At 38.5% G+C, this 22,649-nt stretch overlaps 2 protein-coding genes across 3 annotated transcripts; one reads left to right on the top strand and one right to left on the bottom strand.

Annotated features, from left to right (window-relative positions):
- Positions 1-758: 758 nt before the first annotated feature.
- Positions 759-5,620, bottom strand: uchl1 (ubiquitin carboxyl-terminal esterase L1 (ubiquitin thiolesterase)). Of its 2 annotated transcripts, XM_007549639.2 has the most exons (9): positions 5,499-5,620; positions 5,400-5,411; positions 4,886-5,014; positions 3,319-3,460; positions 2,423-2,508; positions 2,106-2,153; positions 1,892-1,961; positions 1,761-1,819; positions 759-1,561 (listed from the first exon to the last, which is right to left on the bottom strand). In XM_007549639.2, exons 1-9 carry the CDS (start codon positions 5,529-5,531, stop codon positions 1,478-1,480), a joined length of 663 nt encoding a protein of 220 aa, XP_007549701.1. In that variant the 5' UTR covers positions 5,532-5,620; the 3' UTR covers positions 759-1,477. The 2 variants fall into 2 exon arrangements, with proteins under 2 accessions (XP_007549701.1, XP_007549702.1); XM_007549640.2 differs by lacking the exons at positions 5,400-5,411; positions 5,499-5,620 and adding an exon at positions 5,337-5,391.
- A 3,770-nt stretch (positions 5,621-9,390) lies between these two features.
- On the top strand, positions 9,391-21,578 carry anxa5b (annexin A5b). The gene is made up of 13 exons (XM_007549638.2): positions 9,391-9,470; positions 9,762-9,796; positions 13,757-13,841; positions 14,180-14,274; positions 15,624-15,737; positions 15,850-15,940; positions 17,292-17,371; positions 17,447-17,497; positions 19,330-19,423; positions 19,622-19,717; positions 19,823-19,881; positions 21,039-21,161; positions 21,249-21,578. Exons 2-13 carry the CDS (start codon positions 9,794-9,796, stop codon positions 21,309-21,311), a joined length of 954 nt encoding a protein of 317 aa, XP_007549700.1. The 5' UTR covers positions 9,391-9,470; positions 9,762-9,793; the 3' UTR covers positions 21,312-21,578.
- The last annotated feature ends 1,071 nt before the right edge of the window (positions 21,579-22,649 follow it).

The raw sequence follows: 22,649 nt of genomic DNA, 5'->3' as shown, positions 1-22,649 counted from the left end.
AATGTCTCTCCACCTTCTTCCTATGATCCTACTGACTGCCATATGCAGAAATGCACTGCTCGGTCAAAAACAACCAATCAGCAGGACTGTCTACGTGCCGTCAATCAGCCTCGTGTATGTAGTGGAACTACATTTTTTTCACATATTATCAATCTTATATTGTCACAATATATGTAAAAAAAATATACTGCTCAAAAAAATAAAGGTAACATTTCACTTTAATTTTGTGTGGCTCCAAATCCAGGCCTCCATTGGTTAATAAATTTGATTTCCATTGATTTTTGTGTGATTTTGTCAGCACATTCAACTTTGTACAGAACAAAGTATTCCATGAGAATATTTCATTCAGATCTAGGATGTGTTATTTGAGTGTTCCCTTTATTTTTTTTAGCAGTGTATGTATATATATATATACACACATACACACACCTTAAAACAGGCATGATAGAAACTCTGGGTATGTTTGAAGTAATATAGCAAAGCTCAAAAGCCAATTTCACATAATACTGCCCCTTTAATTGAAACATACCCAAATATTGTAGGACAGGCAAGTTAGTCATCATTTAGCAAATCAAGATTTTAGGGCAGTTTATAATTTAAATAGTTTTAAATGATCTGGATTATTCATTAAGGTACAGAGGTGGAGTCACATGCTGCTCATCTTATGAGTTTTTAATAAGAAAAAATCTGCAGTCATTGCAGCCTTTGGACTACAGAGTTCAGAGTGATGATACATGCTCTTGACACAGACGGACACATGCAACTTTAAATGTAGTTTTATTAAATAGCCATAGCTGAACAGCAGCAAACCATTTGAAAAGTGCATAAAGGTAAACAATTGAAAAAGTTGAAGCAGTTACCCTAAGATAGCACATCAACCCAGTCTACAAGAGCACTTTAACTAGACAGTAGTCACTTTAATGGGATGTCTGGAAAATCTGAAGTTCTCCGATTCTTCTTGTTGATTCTAGAACCATTTCCACAAAGTCCATTCAAAAACATGGGGGAGAAAGACTCAAGTTTCCTGAAACTGTGCCCTAAACGACTCAAGTATTACAACATACTGTGAAACTAACAAAGTTGAATTTTTGATGCCCAGTCCTTGTAAAACATGACAACTAAAGGCATGCAGAACAGGAAGTAGTTTCCACAGTTTCAATCTTGTTGGCACAAAAGGTGTTAAAGCAGTTGAAGTTTGACAGATGAACATAGAAACTTAATGACATGCACAGGTGATGTTCAACAGATCAGTGGCATTTGTGAATCCTTTTCAATAAGCTTGGAACACTGGCAAAATAAAGTTCAGAGTTTTGTGCTAATGCTAAACACGTTACAGTTGAGGGGATGACGTTTTCTAGTGCATAGTGCCTCCAGATGTAGGAGCACAGACCACTGTGGGTCATCTTTTAACAGTTTGCAATGTAAATGCTGTAGAACAATGTCGCTTACAATTTGTTTGAGTTAGTCACAAGATCATTTAAGACTGACAGAGAGCCACAGCTGAGAAGCGGACTTCGTCTTTCTCTCGTTCCATGAAGCTGCGGCACACTTTGGCTGCATCCTGCAGACAATAAAAAACCCAAAGTGGATTCTTGTATTTCAAAGTTCAAAAATGATTTTTACCCAGTTGATACCATTAGGATAAAATGAAAAATTTAATAGGGGTCTTTTGAATGTTTTTCATATACAACTCATAAGCCAGTTTGCCACCAAATGAGAACAATTTACACAAAATTTAAGTTTGTTTTTTTTTAGCTTACAGTGACAAAGGTCTCATCTTTGGTTGCTCCATGGTTCACCGGTCCATTCATCTTCCCATCTTTGATACAGAGATCGCTCCGTTACAAATCAACGTCAAAAACAAGATTAGGGTAAACCGTTACATGCTTACCAAATTCATAGAGTTGTCCGTTCACATTCACAAAGGCAATAAAGTGGAAGTTTACTTGTTCACCTTCTGGCTGCATTAGAAAAAAAGTGTGTTGACAGTAGTTTCTCAGAACTCATTAATACTAGTATTAATATACACAAGGGTAAAAGTTTCTGGTTTAAAGGTATGACTCCAATCTATCAAATTGTTTCCACAGTCTATAGATGCATCTTACCCGACATTGTCCTTCTTTTGCAACCTCATTGTGAACCTCACAGATTGCCTAGAGGAAGACATTTGACAGGTTGTGACGATGTTAATTCAGCCTATAGCACCCCCATGTGGCAGAAAAAAACTGGCAGCTAATCAGTTTACACATCTTAAAACAGGCATGATAGAAACTCTGGGTATGATAGAAACCATGCAAGATTGACAATTTGCTTTGGATCAATTTTGGGTTCATGGAGAAAAAAAAAAAAAAAGTTGTTCTATTTATTGAAAAACCAACTGATGGACATGTTATAAAGTATTTCTCTTTAGTCTGTACATTACCTTGTTTCCCTCCAGATGTTTGGAACGCTCATCTGGAGACATGCCAGCCGTCTCATCTAGAAAGGTCTTCAGGACTGAGCCGTTCTCTAAACACCACATTTATCAAGTCAGCAAGGCAGTCGGTTCAAGCACAGTCATTGCTACATTTTATTTGATCTGCTCCGAGACGGGTGAATGTCTGTTGAATATTTCATAAGATTAAAATTGACTAGGCATGGAAGACCCAAAAAGACAAATGAGAAGTTCAACCATGGGTGGTTTTGTAGGAATACTTTGGAGATTAAAATATATCAGGGATTCCCCCAGGAAACATAGTAAGCCTGGTGGGAGGGCAGTCCACCATGGTTAAAAAGTTATGCTAAAAAAATTTAGAGGTGCATGATCAAATATTTGGAAATTGTATTGCAAGACCATTTTGCACAAAAGTGACATGCATGTACACAAGTTCTAGAGACCACCCAAAAATGTGAAATGATTTACTTTGATTATTCTAGTACTGTCGGATCCTGATTGGCCAAGGTTTTTCAAGTTTTGGTTTGCAACCCTGTCAAGGGAAACGCTTCCTATTAAATAGCATTTCAAAGTTTAAAAGGGTTCAAGCTTCAAGCTTGTGTAAAATCCAGGAGAAAAGTCACATTTGTCTGCTCGAAATAGAGTTGTTGCAATATTACAACTCTGGGTCTTACAGGGTTGAAGTACTGTTTACATGCAGACCGGGCCTGGGAAAAAGCAGTTTCTCATGTCAAGTGCCAGCTTCTTCCTACTGTTGATCAAGACTCAACTTGTAGATGCAAAGCACCAAACACCTCAAATTACAGTTTTCCTTCAGCCTAATCACAAAAAAGATGAACCCTTACTGCTACAAAATATGAAAAGGTTTTTATTGCTGCACTCACCAAAAGTCATTTTGGCCTTATTGTTGGCGATGGCATGCACCAGGGCAATTGTGCCACAGGAATTAGAGGCAACCTGCTTCAGGAAGTATACGTCAGAGCCTCCTGTAACCTTGTTCGCCTGCTGGATCCTGAACTCCTCATGCTGCCATGCACAGATACAGAGTTAGTCCGATTTCATCTGCAGCCAACTCTGCTTCACACAACAGTTGGTAATGATCATTTATAGTTTCACTGAATGAAAACGAGGATGTCCGTTCTATATCTGGGAGGCATTTCAAGTTTGTGCAACGAAGCAGTTTATCAAGAGAAATCTGAAGGTTTAACCATTTCTGCAGGAAACAAATGACAGGCAAATTTCCACCAATTGTTCATAATACAAGTCCAGGTTACGCGACTTAAAAAAACAAACTAGTCAAAGGCTTATAATTTTCACAATAGTTACAAAAAGGAACCAGGAGCTCTGACACTACCTGTTGGTTCATGTTTTACACCCATCTGAAAACAAACCCATGCTTTTAACTCAGGAAAATGTAGCTTCCTTTTTTAAGGGTTTAAACATTTTGTCAACTTTGATACAGGAGCTTTAGAAAGGGTTACTTGCATATCCCCATATTCGTTGTGATAAATTGAAAGTGATTTAAACCACTTCTGAAAAATAATCTGAATGGGAAACAACCAGGGTTCAGTTTTCTAAGGTCTTCAGATAAAGTCTGACAGATTAGTTTAATACAGAATCCAATCTGCTGGACGTTCAGAGTAAAGCTGAAATTAGCCATCATGCCAACGCAATTCAAGCAAAATGAGCAGAAACAATTACTTTTCTAAAAGGAACCAGGAGATCCGACACTACCTGTTAGTTAATGTTTTACACCCATTTGAAAACAAACCCATGCTTGGGGTTGTTTTCATTCACATTTTTGTACCAAAAATCCTTTACTCTGCAACAAACTTCCAGAAAACTGCAAAGACCTGAAATACTGAGTGCCTTTAAATCAAGACTAAAAACCCAAAAGTTGCTTTAGAGAACTAAAGCAAATCAAACATTTGATTTGTTTAAAGCAAATCAAACATTTGATGTTTGATTTTAACATTTGACACAATGGAATGTCTGATGTGTTGGCTATGATGCATTTGATTTTGATAGGTTTTCATGATCTAAAGCATTTTGAACTGCCATGTTGATGAAATGTACTATGAAAATAAACTGGACAGTTTGACTTTATTGGTGGTTTGCAATGTTTCAACTTTCAGAGAAACTGCATTATCTCTGAAAATGCAGCTTGGGTTTAGCTAATCTCCATTTGCCAAACTCCTAACAGAATTCCTGAAATATATCATTTGAATTGAATTGATGAGTTTAATTTTTATTATAATCATCTGATCAGAGAGATTGGCCTTTAATGGCCTATAGATCAATCTGGTCACAAGACGTCTGCTGATTCACTTCCTGACCATCAGTCGACTCCCAGCATGTCAGACTGAGTCTTCAGATTCTTACCCCTCTCTCCCTGCCTGCCCAGCCATCCCACCCAAACAGCCCCCAGCCTTCCAGCTCGCCTTGAATTACCTGTTGCGTCAGGGGGAAGAGCAGCATCAGGGCACAGGATGGCTTCGGGACGGCGGTTAGCTGCTCACCCTCCAGACCCAAAATATCCACGAAACGCCAGTGTCCACTCACACCGAGCTTGCTCATAATCTGAAACACGTAAAAATCGTTCATTAAGAGCGAACAGCTTCACACCTGGAAGTAAATGAGAGTGATATGTCGACAGAGGCGACTGGAAGATGCTAGGTCGGGGTCCAGACCACACCCTGCAGCCCAGACAGGAAGGATGCTGTCGCCCTTTAATATCTCTCTCACTCTCACACACACACACACGCTTCTACCGCTCGTTGCTTACAAGAATTTATTAAATACGCCACAATAATAAGTCAACGTCATATTCCTTTATCAGAAACCTGTAGGTACTCTGTTTTCAGTGCAACAGTCCTGACTTAAGAGTTGCTGTGAAACTTACCTGACGGTTGGATTTAACGGTTACCAACTGACGCCATTATTGATTCTAACGTTTAATACCAACCTTGTTCAGCATCTAAAATAAAATTAAAACAAAATATTAAAATTCACGTTTCTTGTTGCAGAACACTTAACCTATTAATGGAGTAGCCGTTTTCCCCACCTCGGGGTTGATTTCCATCGCAGTCCACTCCATGTTCAGAAGGTTTGGCAGTGACTCAGCAGATAAACCGTTAGAATGGAAAACTTCCTCTGATTTCAGACCGGTCAGCGGGAGCGAGTGGCGCACCCGACATTTATAGCCCGGATCAAACCATTCACCAGCAGACGTACGGGGGGACTTTCGGAAAGAATAACTGTTGGTGTGCGCATTTATGATTAAAATACAGCTAAATGCAAATAGCAAGCTTTGTTTACCATTCTTCTAAACAAAATAACATCCAAAAACCAATCTTCACTGTTGTGAAAAATAATTAGATGAAAGCTAGATGCCGCCTCTTTCACCCCCCGGAACACAGTGGTTGAATCTATTTCTGGAAACAAAGGTGTGACGTATTGATTGCTTCAGGGTTCATGTCAGAGCCGAACTTCTCTTCTGCTTAATGAATTCAATTGTATTTGTTATTCTCACAACTCGAGTATATTACTGTCCGTGGCTGCATATTGTCGGTTTGTAAATAAAGCTTTTTAAAAAAGAAGTTTCATATCTGCTTCTGATTTAAAAGATACGACGTGGAAGAAGGTTCAAGAAGAAGGGGAATGGCGGTAATTTCAAACAAATTCAGCTGGAATCTATCTATCTATCTATCTATCTATCTATCTATCTATCTATCTATCTATCTATCTATCCATCCATCCATCCATCCATCCATCCATCCATCCATCCATCCATCCATCCATCCATGGACTCATTTTCAGTGCGTTTTATTTACTTATATGCTTACAATGAAAATCACATATAAACCACGTATACATTTCCACTCATTTGTTCAGGAAAAAATGAGACAAATCAAATCTATTATAATTTATTATTGAATTTAGCACATTACATTATTAATTTTAATAACTGGTTTCTGATATGGAAATTACTTTAATATTTGGGCTGAACCCAACACCAACCACCGACATTCTTGAAAAACGACAATTCTCTTAATAAGAGAATGTTACCAAAACGACCAGACTATTTGAGACATACTTAGAAGAAGACACTTTAGGACAAAAAGATTTCAGAAAGTAACAACGCAAGAGATATCTTAACTACATAATTTTTGTTGACTCTTCTTTAAATGAGTCAGCTACTTTTCTCACTTTCGCTGGTTCGCAACTCTGTCCGCTAGATGGCGCTGTAACCAAGTATGAATCAAGTTTGAACAATGACCTTACCTGAAACAATAGCATTTTTTTCAGTTTGAACTTTTAATTTGTAGTTCTTTGTTTATTGCCTAATGAGAACGTAGTGCTTACCCAACATGTTCATTATTGTAATTTGTTTGATACTTACCTGTATTTTCACTATTTTTATATGACAAAATATTAACATAAATGTAGGAAGAGTGTATGTTTATTTTAACTGTACATATTTCCGTGCCAGATGACAACTATATTGAGCAGTTTATGGCTCTTCTGTCCTCACTTGCATACATGACCAACAAACAAACAATATACACCCGGAAAAAAGACCTCAACTACTCACCAAAAGTTATACACCCTGAAATTAAGGTGAAGTTTCAGGGTATATCTAAAATGCACTATGACCTTTCTAAACTCAACATGACCTGCTCTAAACTTTGAATGCACATGTCCAACTGCTCAGTGTTTTGTTCGTCTGTTCTCTAACAAGCAGCTTAATGGTAAAATGCAATGAATCAACCAATAAATGTCCAGGTTGTTCACATCATGAGAGCAGCTGCTACCTGTTAAATCCTCTGTCATTGGTTCTCACCTCCTGTCTGCTCACAGAAAAACAAAGAAAGACATAAATGGATATTTAAACCTTTGCTTCTCTTCAAATGAAACCCCTCTTCTGTTATATTGTGTTATATTGTATAATCTGTAACACCTGGGACTTTTTATTGGCTCTTTTTAGTACCTTCTCTGTACTGTGACTATGTGTCAATATTTTAACTGTCATCTTTCTAAATATGATGTGCTGTGCCTCAGAAAAGTACTGCTTAGATCAAAGTGTGTTCGTGTTTTGTTGTGGCCCAGTCATAACAAAACATGACTGGGACATATTATCACACATTCTTACTAAGAATGTGTGATAATATTTAAAAAAAAAAGGATGTTCACAGACATTTTTCACATTTTTAATTGCAAAAACAAAATTAAAACTATGTTTGCCATCCAATATTCTGAGTTGGTCAATCAGATTAAATCCATATAAAATATATTGAACAGCAATGAACACACTCTCTTCAGGCATGTGCCTGTCTGGAAGTCTTTTTGTTTATATGGTGATATATCAGTGGGAGGATTTTCAGCATACCAGTCCACAAGGCTCCACATTGTTTCCCTTAACAATGCCAATCAGCATAGTTTGTTTCCATGGCGATATTCTTCATTGACAAGAGTCTGATTTTGTTTCCTCATCACCTCAATACGATTTAGTTTTGAGCTGAACATCATGTTGAACATGCGGCTTTATGTGACCTATTTTATAACCTGCAGTGATGCCTTCTAGTGTCTGTATTAATGTGAATGTTTTCTGCCTGTTAGCCTATGATATTTAACACTAATGAATATTTAAAGACTTGCTCTCAGGTGTCAGGTATGCTGTATGGATCAATCCTCCTGTTTCACGTCTGGTTTTATCAAATCACATCCTGCCATAAGCAGCTATAAAGCTCTTTTGGTTTCAGTTTCCTGCTATATGGAACCGATTCTTAAACTTGAAAAACAAGTTTAAGAATCAACAAGTATGTAGCCCAGGAGTTATAGAAGACAATCGAATTGTAGGTGAATGTGGATTTTTGAATATTCTTTTTTTTTTAGGTGGAGACTTTTGCAGCCTCAGAGTTACACATGAAATAACCTAATAGTTATCAGGTGGTGAGGAAAAACATCTCCAGGCTAAATGAATGTCAGTCCTACCAAACCTAATTAGGTTTTAGGTACAAAATTATGTTTTTTTTTTCACCTAATTTTGTTTTCTGACAAAACAGCCTTCACTGGAGCTTTAACAGGAAGAGGTCTTCATGCATTTGGCCCCATATTGAAGGCAGCACTGGAGATGTCTTTGTGAAACATGCAAAATAATGTAAAACTGGAAATCAAATGAGTTTTCCTAATTTTTCCCAATTTATTTATATTTTATTATCTCAGACTTCAATCATTAAGACTCTAAAATGACTTCTAATCTGAGGAGATAAACCTATGTGTGTGCATACAATACCTCACCCAAATAATCATGCTACAAATCATTTTGCATTTTATTTGGATTCTTTTTTTTAGGTCAGACCAACACAAAGAAGCGTACAATGGTGAAATGTTTGAGGAAACTATAAATGGTTTGCAAAATTTTGCTCAAGTAATAATCTGAAAAGTTTTGCATTCTTTTGTTGCCTTCACTCAGCTCCCGTTATTCTCAAACTTCCCAGTGCACTCAGTGGTCTGTAAAGAGGCCAACTAATGGTTAAATTAAGCCCAGCTGGGAGTAAATATTCTCAGTATTAACGCAGGGATTCCGTGAAGCTCTCCTGAGGTTTGTTTGAGAACATTGCCAAACAAAATCAACATGCATCATTTTATTTCAACTTCACGATTATACACTTTGTGTTGCCTTATTATGTAAAATCAGATCAAAAGGTTTGGCAACGGGAGAGTATGTGAGAAAGTTCAAAGGAATATGTATGTCAAAGGAATATGAATACGTTTGTGACGCACTTAACTGGACAGAAGGCACATGAAAAAAAAAACTTTAAAAGAGCTCCAGAAAACTTTAAAATATGAAACGCCGGTTCTATGACAACCGCATTTCCCAGAATGCTTTTAGAAGAAGCTGCGTGGCGTCATGGGACGCACCTGGGTGTGGTCCGTGCACTACAGAGTTTATGTTGGTGGGTTTCCTCCTCCCGTCCTTCTCTCCTCTCTGCAGGCTGCGCTCGGAGCTTCTCCTGACGGCTACAGCTCAGCGGTAAGTCCCGCTTACATCCGGTTCAGATCCGGCTCAGCTGCACAACTTTAGGAAAACTTTCTGCGCATCTACAGCGAGACAGGGATAGGAAAAATACCTGTGAGGATTAAAGAGAAGAAGAAAAGAAAAGAAGGAAAAAAAGAAAAAACAAACAGACATCTGGTTCTGGCAAGGTTAACAGCTGCCTGACCGCAGAGCAGACAGAGCAGGAAACACGGTTAAAGCTGATCGAATCTATTATTAATGGATGTTCAGGTCAACGTTTTGATTAACGCTCCTGTTTCTCTGCAGATCATCTTGAAAAACCTCCCAAGATCTTCAAAATGGTAAGTTCTTTTATTACAGCTATGACTAATGTCAAAAAGGAGTATGGGGAATATATATATATATACAAAATGTAAGCAATTAGAGTCTAGAATTAAATCCGTTATTTATGCAAATATGTGACTCTTCGGTGTTTAATCCGTCTGAACTTGTGGCCACGCCCACCAACTCCTCAAGGTATGATCTTTAGCTTTTATCTCCATTTGCAGTCAGATGTCTTTTACTAGACTTTGCAAAGTAAAACCACTCCGTCAGCTGTCTTAACTTTAGTTATCGTGTTTTAAACTAAATTATGTGGCATTGATTTCAGTTTTTCTAAATGAGGAAATATGTTATTGGCTTTTTGCAACTGTGTTGAATTTGAATGAAATTTTTTTAGCCACATGAATGTTTAAAATCTTTCAAGTTTCATCAGATTTGGTGTGTACTGAAGGGCGTGTTCAGCACACAGACAGCTTTCGTTTGGGGAAGTTTGGTGTATGACTCACTGTGGGCTCTGTTTCCACTGGGTGGGCCCCTGGATCCCTCTCTGCTCTTTAATGCGCTCATTTCGACCTCCCCTCCTTCTCTTAAAGGCAGACCAGCCATATTTCTCCTCACCAGGGTGGAGTTAGTATCAACATTCCAATAAAACAGCCAAATTAAAGCATTCAGATTTAATAATCCGATGGGAGGATATATTTTATGATGCTTCAGTCTCTCTGCTGAAACTGAATCCAGACGTTTCATTGGGTTTTCAAAGCTTTCACACTTTGATATATATATATTTTTCACATTTCAAGTAACTGCAGAAAAAATAAATTTCACAGTTTCACGTGGAACATTTTAAGACAATGAAAACTTTAATTTAAGTACATTTATTTAGTGGAGGAAAAAATCAATCTCAAACTACAAAATAAATGTTTTCAACATTCATTTTGTGTGCTTTAATTTCTACTCCACCTGTTGAAGTTGCTCGGTGTGTCTGCGAAACTATTTAGCAATACACCACTTCCTGTTTTCTCTGGGTGTAAATAGGACATGGTTGATAATTTAAAAGGATGAAAACAAATCATGTAATTTAAGCAAGGCAGATGTACACTGAAATTCAAAAATCAGGAAATGACGAAAAGAAAACGGCAACTGTATAAAAATAGTTTTATACACACAGCCAGATATAAACAGAACTTAACAGCATTTTGCTTGTTGGAGGACTGCAGCAAAGAGGGGCATCTTGTCAGGTCACCGTAGCAACCTTCAGGAGTGATTTCTATGGTCACCGGTTGTTTGGACGGGATGCAGGAAAGAATTGCTGTCCTACCACCACAAACTCATAAGTGTGGAGTTTGTGAATACCAGCTGGACTTTTAACTTTCAGATTCTGTAAAATGAGACTAAAGCTGAACCGTTTAAATGCTTTTAGCAAACAAACACTGCATGCAGGTGAAGAAAGGGAGTATATCAATATGAAATATTTTAAATAAAATATGTTTTTCATTATTTATATCGTTGCACTTTCAAGTTTAATTTTTCTGCCTATTTAAACAGCTGACTAAACACAGTCACCTCATATGAACCAGCTTTCTAAAACAACATCCTTTGGTAATTTAATATTTTAAAGCTGCTCTCTGTATGTAACTTTTATAAAAAACGTTTTTTTTCTGCGTATTTGTTGAAACTGTTTATGACGTGACCGCATAGGAGACAGATAATCTTTGAATAAATTGAGCTCCTCTGCCTTCACTCAGTGCTATCTAGAAACAACCAGTGAGAGCAAGGAGGCGGGTCTTAGCGCTGTCAATCAAGCCCATGTGTGAGAATGCTAAGACTAGTTAGCATAGCCATCAAAACAGGTTTCCTGTGGTAATGTGAGTTATTTCTCACCATTACCACATGTGGCAGCGAGTACATGAGGATGATTGACAGCGCTAAGACCCTCCTCCTGGATCTGATTAGTTGCATTTCTTCAGATGGCCACCACAGCACAGGGAGGAGGTGGAGGAGCTTGGTCTTTTCACAGATTTTTTTGTCTCGTATTATATATGTGTCATGACACGGTTTTAACAAATGTAAAAAACATTTTTAAAAAAGTTTAAAGTGCAAAAACATTCCAATAATTTTGCATTTTCTTGTCAGAGCTTCGTATGGTTTCCAGGGTGGAAACGCTGACACAAGGTGTTGGAGGACAGGTCTCATCACATCCAAGCTGCTCATATTGAAATTTATTTAATATTTAAAATGTATTTTATGACATAATGAGGGTCTCCCTGTCATACTGGTATGCATAAATGGAGAGGAGAGATGCCGCCTATGATTTAGCGGCTTCTGTTCACGTAATGAGGCTCAAAGTTTCTCCATGTCTGAACTCGCTCAGTAGATAAATCCCACACATTCCGGAGGAAACGTTCAATCACCTTCCCAATCAGCTGTTTGTCCGAGCAGGCAGCTGAGCTACCAGACTTGATTAGCTGATGTTGATGGAGAGAGAGATTCCTGTTGACATGTTGGCATTCCTGCCTGCTGAAACCAACACAGTTCTCCCTGTTAGCTCCAGCAGTAATTCCGCTTGCCCGCCTTCCATGTCTTCAGGATCAGAATTCCAGACACATTCCAGTGGTTTTCCTCTCCAAACATCTCCCTCTTCTCCTAGAAAAAACAAAACAAAACAAAAAACACTTCACTGATGCAATGCAGATGTGCTACAGTCTGATCTGATGCGGGAACAACATTGTTACAATGTTTAACTGTAAATTGATTATAAGGTTGACTTTTATTACATTGTTTTCAGTTCTCATTAGTCTACTACTTTCAAAATTTCTGCTATATCCAGGTCAATTTATTAATAATCAAACTGAATTGCTGTTATTTATTTTTTAGCTTTATCAATCAATCAATCAATCAATCAAATTTTATTTGTATAGCACATTTCAGCAGCAAGGCATTTCAAAGTGCTTTACATAATTAAAATAAAAACAACATGTGACATTGAATAAACAGTGAGAAAGAGAGACATTTTGAAAAAGATTAAAAAAGATAAAAACATTAAAACCCGCACCCCTTTTAGGACTTCAGTAAAATGTCATTTAACTGGGGCTCTAACCCTCTGGGACTTTAGTCAAAAACACCATTTGACAAGGACTCCAACCTCTAGGTTTTTAGTTGAAACGCCGCCAACTGGGACTCTTTATGCTCCTGTGCTTTGATTTATCTTTAAACTGAATTCAAAACGCAGCTTGCACTAAATGTATGAAGTTACATGAACAACTAATAGATGCCTGGTTTTTAAATGCATGATGTAAAGGACAGTGATGGGTCATGAGCAAAAGCATCTACTATAAAAACAGATGGTTTGTAGTGAATCAGAAGAGCTGGCTCCCACTTTTTTTCCCCTTATGCTGCTCAGCTCTCACACTCAGTGGCTCCGCCCTCCTCACAGCAGAACTTTGTTTTAATTGGCTTGTCTAATGCTGACAGTCTTCTCGAAAACAGAGCAAATATTAACTAAGAGGACGAACCACATCAACCCATCCGGCCTGAGGTGTTGGATTGTTTTGAATGCCAACCTTCAGTGCAGACATAGTTAGATTGCTGAGTTTAGTTCTTCTTGAGAGATTTGTTAAAAATGTTTCGGAACTTCGGAATGGGAAGTTCAAATATCAGAACTTCCCCATATTGATAAATATAAATCCAATACAGAAAACAGTGCTGAACTGACTTAAAACGTGTCTTTATTTACACACGGACATAAATGTACTGAAATACAAGCAGATGAAAAGTAGCCTTTTCAATATATCTTTAGCATCATGTACAAAGTCACTGCAACATACGCCTATTCTATTCCATTGTTTAATGGTAAATGATATGTAATTCTCTTTCCTGATCAAGTTAAATTAAAGGTGTAAGTTGACCTAATGGAAATCTGCTGAATGAATTAAGAATATATATGCATTATATATAATTTTTCCATAATTTCTTTATTTCAGGCCAGCAGAGGAACTGTTAAAGCCAGTGCTAACTTCAACGCCAGTGCAGATGCTGAAGTTCTGCAAAAAGCCATGAAAGGATTGGGTAAGATCCTCATCCTGCAGTCAAATCTGCAGCAGATCAGTGAATGTTTTAGGGAAGGCCTTCCTCCATCGGCCCCGGTGTAGTAAGCAGTGGTCTCCACCCACTCAGCCAGCAGTGAGTCATGAACACGTGAGCAGCTGAGGGTAACATGAAACTCCTCTGTGGGTGCAAACAGACCTGCTGACTGTGACGCTGAGCCGTGTTTGTGTGGGTTAAGCTGATCCAACCAAGAATCCTCCTGAATGGATCGGGCTTGTTATTGTGGTTTCATAACATGGGTGTCATGTGAGAGTCACTATCGCGGCTCTCCTGAGTAACCATGGTGTTTGTTGCCGTAGGGACCGACGAGGATGCCATCCTGCAGCTGCTGACTGCTCGCAGCAACGCCCAACGGCAGGAGATCAAGGCGGCCTACAAGACTCTGTTTGGAAAGGTCAGGGCGTATGTTCAACAGCGGCCGTTTCCTGTAGAGCTCGACCTTTAACCTCTAATGAAGAGTGAACCTGACATCACTCTGACCCTAGACACTTCTGTGTGGTGTCCTGAATTTAAGTCATTAAGTTATTAAATCACCTTCCAGTTTGCGTTAGCTAAATTCACTGTTGACAGAAGTTTACTTTTAAATGAGTGTAACTTTTATGGAAATTTTTTTTCACAAATTTGTTGAAACTGTTACTACATGGTGACGGTATGGTATGGCACAGATAATCTGTGAAAAAAATCAAACTTTGCCTTTTCTCGGTGCTAACTAGAAACAACTGGACAGAGCCATGAGGAGGGTGTTGGCGCTGCCAATCACCCTCTGTGACGCTGCTTATCCCTCATTTGCTCTCTCCTACACTGCAGTTAGCAGAGCCAGTTGTGAATGCTCAGGCTAGTTAGTATGACCACCGAAAACGGCATTTAAATTGTTTTCCTGTAATGGTGAGTTGTTTCTCCACCATTAGCACAATTAGCAGTGAGCACACAAGGTTGCTAAGGCACTTCTTTTGACTCAAATGGTTTTTGATTGGGAGAGGTGCATTTCTACAGATGGCAACAGTAGCTCAGGTAGAAGGTGGAGGAAATCATTTTTTTCATGAGGTTGCTTGAGATTTTTATCTGCAGGACAGTGGAGTGGTCTAGCATAAAAGGTTGTGTATGTTGCCTTATCTAATATATTTATGCAAAAAAATATTTTAACTCCTGAGATTTTATCTCAGCCTGCTGTTCCACATAATGTTTTTCATTAAACACATTGCTACCACATTTAGAGGTGTCAAATGTTTAGAAATGCATACAGTCAATCTGTACTGGTAAGAGCAGTTAGCATAGCAGCTGACCGCAACAGTAGCCAACCACAATGTTTTTCAAACAGCTGGTTAAACTGGGTCTGACTTCAGAGGTGAATGGAACCAGAATTGTTTCACTCTCCATCTATAACACCATTAGTCTATAAAAGCTTTAAGTTATTATAAATGATGCTACAGATGTTTGACTGTGAAACCAAAGATGACTACAAAGGAAAATCACTAGCTAGCTTAGCTATTGAGAGCCAAAACCATGACTTTAAGGTTAATTGGTCTTTCTAAATTGCCTTTAGCTATAAGTGTGTGTCTGTGTATGTGTCTGTGACGAACTGGTGACCTGTCCAGAGTGTATCCTTCCTCTCACCCAGTAAACTCTTTAGATGGGCACCAGCCCCCATGTTGACCCTGCAGGGATGAGTCTCAGAGACGCATCTGAAACATTTTTGAGATGCATTGTGATGCGATAACTTTAATGTGTTCTTCACGACGTCAGGATCTGGTGGACGACCTGAAGGGAGAGCTGGGCGGTAAATTCGAGACGCTGATCGTGGCTCTTATGACTCCGCCTCTCACCTACGACGTGACATGCCTTCGGAATGCCATCAAGGTATTAGACATGAGGCTGATTTAAAGTTTTCAGTGGCTCTCAATTGAATGTTTGTTTTTTTTTTGTTTTTTTTTTGTGTTTTTTTTTGACATTTTCCTCTTTTGACCTGTAGGGGGCAGGAACAGATGAGAAGGTTCTGGTGGAGATACTTTCCTCTAGAACAGCTCAGCAGGTGAAGGACATAGTCGCTGCTTACAGACAAGGTGAGGCTTCCACAGATGCTCTGTTGATCCCCTGACACAGAGCTCTTTGAGATCACCACACTATAATTTGGATGAGAAACTGTTCAACATAAGCAGCTATTAGAATTTTTTCCCACCAAATCACTTCCAGTACTAGATTGCGCATGTGGCTCCAGTCTTGTTAAGAACTGGTTTGGTGTTTCAGTTCCAGAGAGAAGAGTCAGTGCTGCTTCATTACATGACTAGGAATCTGTTGTAGTAAATGCTGGATTATCTCTTAGTTTTTGAGTATTTTTTTTTTGGACTAAGGCCTCCTTATGTGGGTTGAGTACTTTACCCCTGCGCCACTGCCGTGCCCATCTTTTGAGTTTTTCTATGGGCTCACTGTGGAGAGAAATGGTTGATTCATTCAAATCAAAACAGACGGAGGGTGGATCTCATGCACCATAAGCATCATAATAGCACTTGATTTGGGGTCAGGTCGTTGTCCAACATTAGATCACAGGTGATGTGTTTCCATTCCAAATGTGCTCAAGACTTTGCAATCACTGTGATTCCTATACAAAACATAGTTAAAGTCACATGTGAGTAAGTTTGTTCATGCAATAAGTTATTAAAAAACATGCTACGCCAACTACTTCCTATCTTTTTCTTTATTTGTGCCAGTGGCAACATCCAGGTGTTGACCATGTGACTTGTGTGATGCCAAAAAAGTGTTTCCATTGTAGTTTTGCGAAATAAATATTTTTTTATACGGCCAGAAAAACCACCTCAACCGAACACTAAAGTTGTTTTGGTAACACTTTATTGAAGGGGTGTGCAGAAGACTGACATGAGACTGTTATAAACATGACATAACATCTGTTATGTACATGAAGGAGTCTTTATGAATGTCTGACTGTTGTACTGAAGTGTCATTTGTTAACTAAAGACACTTTTAATGCAAAGTTGACACTTTTAATGGACTTTTAGACAGTGTTATATCAGCTTCATGCACACCCCTTCAAATAAAGTGCTGCCATTTTTAAATCAAAAAACGAGAGTTTTTGTTTTTAATTAATTGCCATGTTTCTGTTAAGCAAATGTATTTTTGCAGCTTGTGACATTTATGCAACACATTTCCTCTCTTGATGCCGCTATCATTAAGAGAGTGATTGGTCATGATGCTGCGACTGGTTAACAAGATTCAGCTTCACACACGCTTGACTCTTCTTGGTCAAAAAAACTGATTGTCACATTTAAGCTCAACTTGTTCATTCTGCCTACGTTCTGGACAGGAGACGTTCTTTAGTCTCTGGTGAACAGAAGAAGCTCCTGGGTTGGAAACAAATCAAAGTGTTTGACACACAGTGGTTGTGTTTGTATCCCTCAGAGTATGACGACGACTTAGAGGAGGATGTATGTGGGGACACATCGGGTCACTTCAAGAGACTCCTGGTGATTCTGCTTCAGGTCAGTCTGAGTAGTTCCTCTTCTCTGGTTTTTCTCTTCTGTTTTTACAGTATTTTTTTTTAAATCTCCTTCCAGGCGAACAGGCAGACGGGAATCCAGGAGGGCAACATCGAAGCTGATGCTCAGGTGAGTCTGTATTTTGTTTTCTCTGTGATGATGGTGAAGCATCATGCAGGATCTTCTGATCAGCTCTCCTGAATGAATGCAGTTAAGAGCCATTTTGTGTTGTTGTGTTGTTTCTTTGCGATTCAGAGACAGTTTGATCTGTTCATCTCACTCTCTTTTTCTCTCTTTTTGTTTTCTTTACTGCAACATAAATGCAATCCAGAAATGTAAGCCAGTGCCTCTACATGAATTTAAAGATATTTTATCAGGGAAATAAAACAAATCATGACTTTGAAAGACAGGAAAACATCTTATTAAAATCTGTGCTGCAATTTTATAAGAGACATTTTTAACATGATCACTCCTGCCAAAACCCCCCCAAAAACAAATGGGTTAAAAAATGTCTACTGTCTTTTTGTGTGATAAAATAATTACAATAAAACCAAACCAGCAGGTTGCATCATATCACACACTGTATCTGAATATTGAGTCAGAACTGTATGAAAGCAATTTTCTATCTAATATACATTTAAAAATAAACGGGGAAAAAAAACACAGCTAAATTTGATAAAAGAAGAGACAACATGAAAACTCTGATGGGGTAACGTCAGCATTTGGTCTGACAAACCAGTTAATGTAAATGCAGCTTGGATGAATAAAAAGCTTCCTGAACAGAAACAAAGGGGAACCACCAACAGGAGATAGTCGTTTCACCACTTTGCCATTTCATACCCGACCAGTTCTGCTTGGTTTGTAACGGACAAAATCTACCAACCATTCGTCAGCAAAACAACAATTTAAAATACAATTTATATATACAGTAATTCATCTATAAACTTCCTTTGACTGATTTGCCCAAGGCCACATCAACATCTGGAACTGAAACCACAAACGTTCAGATAGACAACTGTGGCATGGTTGTTATTTAAAGTAACTGTACTTCATTCATCATATACTAAATAAATTAAGTGTTTATATGATGCCAATACATAATATCTTTCAGTCGGAGGTCACATAGAGCTATTTAGGGTCAGAGGTCATATTTTAAGGGTAGTGAACGGATTGAATTTATGTAGTGCGTTTATATTCATGCTGACCACTCAAAGCTTTTACTCTACAGTCACACACACACACACACATCAGCACAGTTATACACAGATTATTAGAGAGTTTGGGATTAAAGCTGCAGTATGTAACTTTTATAAAAAAAAATATTTAAAAAAATTGTTAAAATTATTATAATGTCATGACAGTCTAATATAAGCCAGATAATCAAGAAATCAAGCTTCTCTGCCGTCTCCTAGTTCTTCCAGTAGTAACAGCAGAAACAAGTCAGAAACAACCAATCGGAGCCAGGAGGAGGGTCTTAGAAGTGTCAATCATGCTTGTACTCACTTCCTCCCGCCTGCTCTTGGTTATGCTACAGCTGATTCACCATAGCATAGTTTGCTGCTAATGCTAAAGCCAGTTAGCACAGCCACTGATGATGGCAGAAAAAGCATATATTTTTTAAAAGGTTTATGGGGTTAAAAGAGGAGAACGTTTGGATGTTATCAGCATAGTAATGAAAGGAAATGTTGTACTTCCTGTAATGTAAATAGAGCAGGAACTGAACCTGATCCCTGAGGTAATGATGTACATTACCTGCTGACTGTTGCAGAGGAATAGATTATGCAAATTAGCTCATGCTTTGCATTACTTATCGATACAGCAATCTTCAAGGCTTCATTAAAGGCTGCTGAACTGTTCAATAAATTGCAGGACATTCATTTCAAAATGTTCTCCCTCCAAATGAAATGACAGTCTGTCTGTAACAACGTGACTGCTGAAGGTGTTTTTGTTCCTGCTTGCAGGCTCTGTTTAAAGCAGGAGAGGAGAAGTACGGGACCGACGAACAGTCATTCGTTACCATCCTGGGAAACCGGAGCGCCCAGCACCTGAGGAAAGGTTTGTTTTCTCTTGTCAGCTGACTCTGAACACGACGTAGAGTTGATGGAAGCTTGGAACAAGTGCTTTTCTATTCTCTGAGACAAACATAGGCAAAATAAACACATTAAATGTAGCTTTTAAACATGCGGATCAGACATCTTTAAGGTTGACCTCTGACCTTCTTCAGTCGAGCTGAAATCTGGAGCTGTGTTTCAGTGTTCGATGCCTACATGAAGATGTCTGGCTATGAGATGGAGGAGAGTATTCAGAGGGAAACATCTGGAGGCCTGAAGGACCTGCTCCTGGCAGTGGGTAAGAAAACTAATCCAACCTCCATGTAGGCACCTTCTGTTAGTGTTTTAGCTTAATTCTCTGTTTCTTCTTCTAAATGACTGCATTTGTTTTTTTGTTTTTAAGTGAAGTGTGCCAGGAGCGTTCCAGCCTATTTTGCGGAGACTCTTTACTACGCCATGAAAGTAATACACTGTTTTTACTATCCATATTTTGTAATTAAATTTATACAAAGTTCCTGTAAGACCAGGCCAGAAATTCATTACTGCAGAAATGTGCCATCTTAGTAGGCAACCAATGAACAGCGTTGCATAGGAGCGTCATTATTGAGGATTAAATGAGTTTTTAAAGGCTTTTTCTGCTCTTTGACTTAACCAGTTCAGTAGCAACAGTCAACAAGTCATTTGTTTGCTGAAGGATGAGGAGGATGAGGAGGAGGACGATGATGTGATCGGCTGTGACAACAAGAATTGACCGCATGTGTGGTTGCATTTAATGTTCATATAGTTGATCTGTCTCAAAATAATATTTTTCTACTCTACACATTGTAAATGTGAGCACCAGAAACGGCAAAAGATGCATTAATAATCAGATTATTAACAACAATGCGCCTCCTTCTCTGCTACCTGCTAAGTGTGACGCATAACAAATAATAGGAGTGTTAATATGAGCAGGTGCTGTCTATAAAAATGTGATTATAAATATGGTCACATAAACAGATATCATACCTGCTGAAGTTCAGCAGCGTCTCTGAATGTATTTTTTTTGATCAAGTACAGCTGTTGCAAGAAGAAAAAATTTATATTTGCACATCTACATTTTATATTTGCATTTCATACTTTGTGAAACGTAACAGTTTTGGTCACATTCAGAAACATTTGAAAACATCCTTACTGCTAATAAAGTGATCAGACGGAGTCTGTGCTGTATTAGATGATCTGTGTTTGTTTCCTCTGGATATTAGCCAGCCACTAGTCGACTCCCAATTTATTGTAACAAAGTTTGCTCAGCTTCAGAGGATGTGATGAAAATGTCTCTTTACACACATTTGTCTTTACATCTTTGACTCCAACAATATCCAACCAACACTGTTCTTGAAGTGGGAAGATGCTTCTGCCTATCAAAATGGCGGCGGGAAACCCAAATGCAGGAAATGTGGCGTCATGTGGGAACTATGTATATTTGGTTTGTAATTGTCTGTCAACAGATGGATGATTTGAAGGTTCATGGATGCTGCAGGGAATCAGATGAAGCTCCAGCAGCATGATGTGTGTGTGTGTGTGTGTGCAGGGAATCAGATGAAGCTCCAGCAGCATGATGTGTGTGTGTGTGTGTGTTTCAGGGAGCAGGGACAGACGACAACACCCTCATTAGAGTGATGGTGAGCCGCAGTGAAGTCGACTTGCTAGACATCCGAGCTGAATTCAGGAAGATGTTTGCCTGCTCTCTGCATTCAATGATCAAGGTATGTAGACATAACAAATAACCCAATGACCCACAAAAACATGTTGGAAATCCCAAAAGGTTCCATAATTCTTCCTGTTGATGGCAGGGAGACACCGGCGGTGACTACAGAAAGGCTCTGCTGTTGCTCTGCGGCGGAGACGATGCATAACTCCACCAGCAGGAACCTGGAGCGCCTCCTCATATAAACTTGTCTTGTTTTGAGTGAGAGAGCATATCCATCAGGTCTTATGAAACCAAATAGTCTTTGGAAGGTAGCTAACATTTTGTCCACATTAATGCAGTCTTTTCTACTAATATTATTCATTTACAAAACCGAAGGACCAGATTCGTTGTTTTTCTTTGCACTTTGTATGTCGGAACCAACGTATGCAACTTTAAATGTTCCACTGAATAAAGATCGACTGAGTTGATTGATTCTGTTTGTTTTTTTTTTGTCTGTTTGTTTTTTTCAGTCGTACTGGTTTCTATTACACATGTAGTACTGTTAAAGGCCAGGAGAGGGAGACAGAGCAATTTAGATAAAATTCAGCGCCTCATTGTGGCGATATGACGCTAATTCCATTCATCAGATTGGAACTGATTAATGGAGCAAGACAGTTGGTGTGTTTCACTTCCTCTTTTGTTCTGCTGTTTGTAACAACGTGAAGCTTTTTTTTTTCTTTCAGTTTAGTAGAATTTCTGCTGCAGGTCTTCAACATAAATAATGTGAAATATTGAGCCTCAACTACAGCTTGGAGATGGATACATTTGATATTTTTCTGCAGAACTTGGGAGCATCAGGCACGGAAAAAAATTAGGAGGCACCTGGTGGAATAGGTGGTGAGCTCATTATAGGCCCTGCTCTTCAGTGCAACGCTGGTAGAAATGTAAAAGGTTAATAGAGGAGCCATGTTGCAATGAGTTCCTGCAGGCGAAATTTCAAAAAGGGCAGGAGTTTTTAAAGAAACAGAGGCCCAATTTCTAGATGTTAGATTATGACAGTTGGTGTGTTTCACTTCCTCTTGCAGAGTCATATGTGATATATGCAGCATTTTAGAATCCAGAGGTAACATTACTTGGCTGGTTGTGCAATAAAATGGCACACTCCCTGGAAAATCCACAATACGGCCCTTTTAAGACCATCTAACGGTCCCTGTGAATATAAAAAATGATTGAAGTTAGAAACTGGAATTGAAACGACTGATGTCTTTTACTAACAAATTTTCTCCTTAGAATTTTACGCAGAACTTCTCAATCAAACCATCATCAATTCATGTTTAAAATCCTAAATCATCCATCTTTTCTTATTTTTCACTTCCACTGACTGAGCCAGAGTTTATTCTTTTCCATTTATTTGTTTTTTCTTAATGTTCAATTTTGGATTAAACATATAACTTTTGGGGTAAAAAGACTCAAACTCATTAGAGTAGACCAGTTTTGTCAAAACATAACCAAAAGACATTTGAACCCATTTAAATTAGTTCATGATGTTAGTTAGTTGGTTAAT

This window comes from Poecilia formosa, unplaced genomic scaffold, assembly GCF_000485575.1.
Source record: "Poecilia formosa unplaced genomic scaffold, Poecilia_formosa-5.1.2 Scaffold32, whole genome shotgun sequence".
NCBI classification, from domain to species: Eukaryota; Metazoa; Chordata; class Actinopteri; order Cyprinodontiformes; family Poeciliidae; genus Poecilia; species Poecilia formosa.
This window is presented reverse-complemented; position numbering and strand designations above follow the sequence as displayed.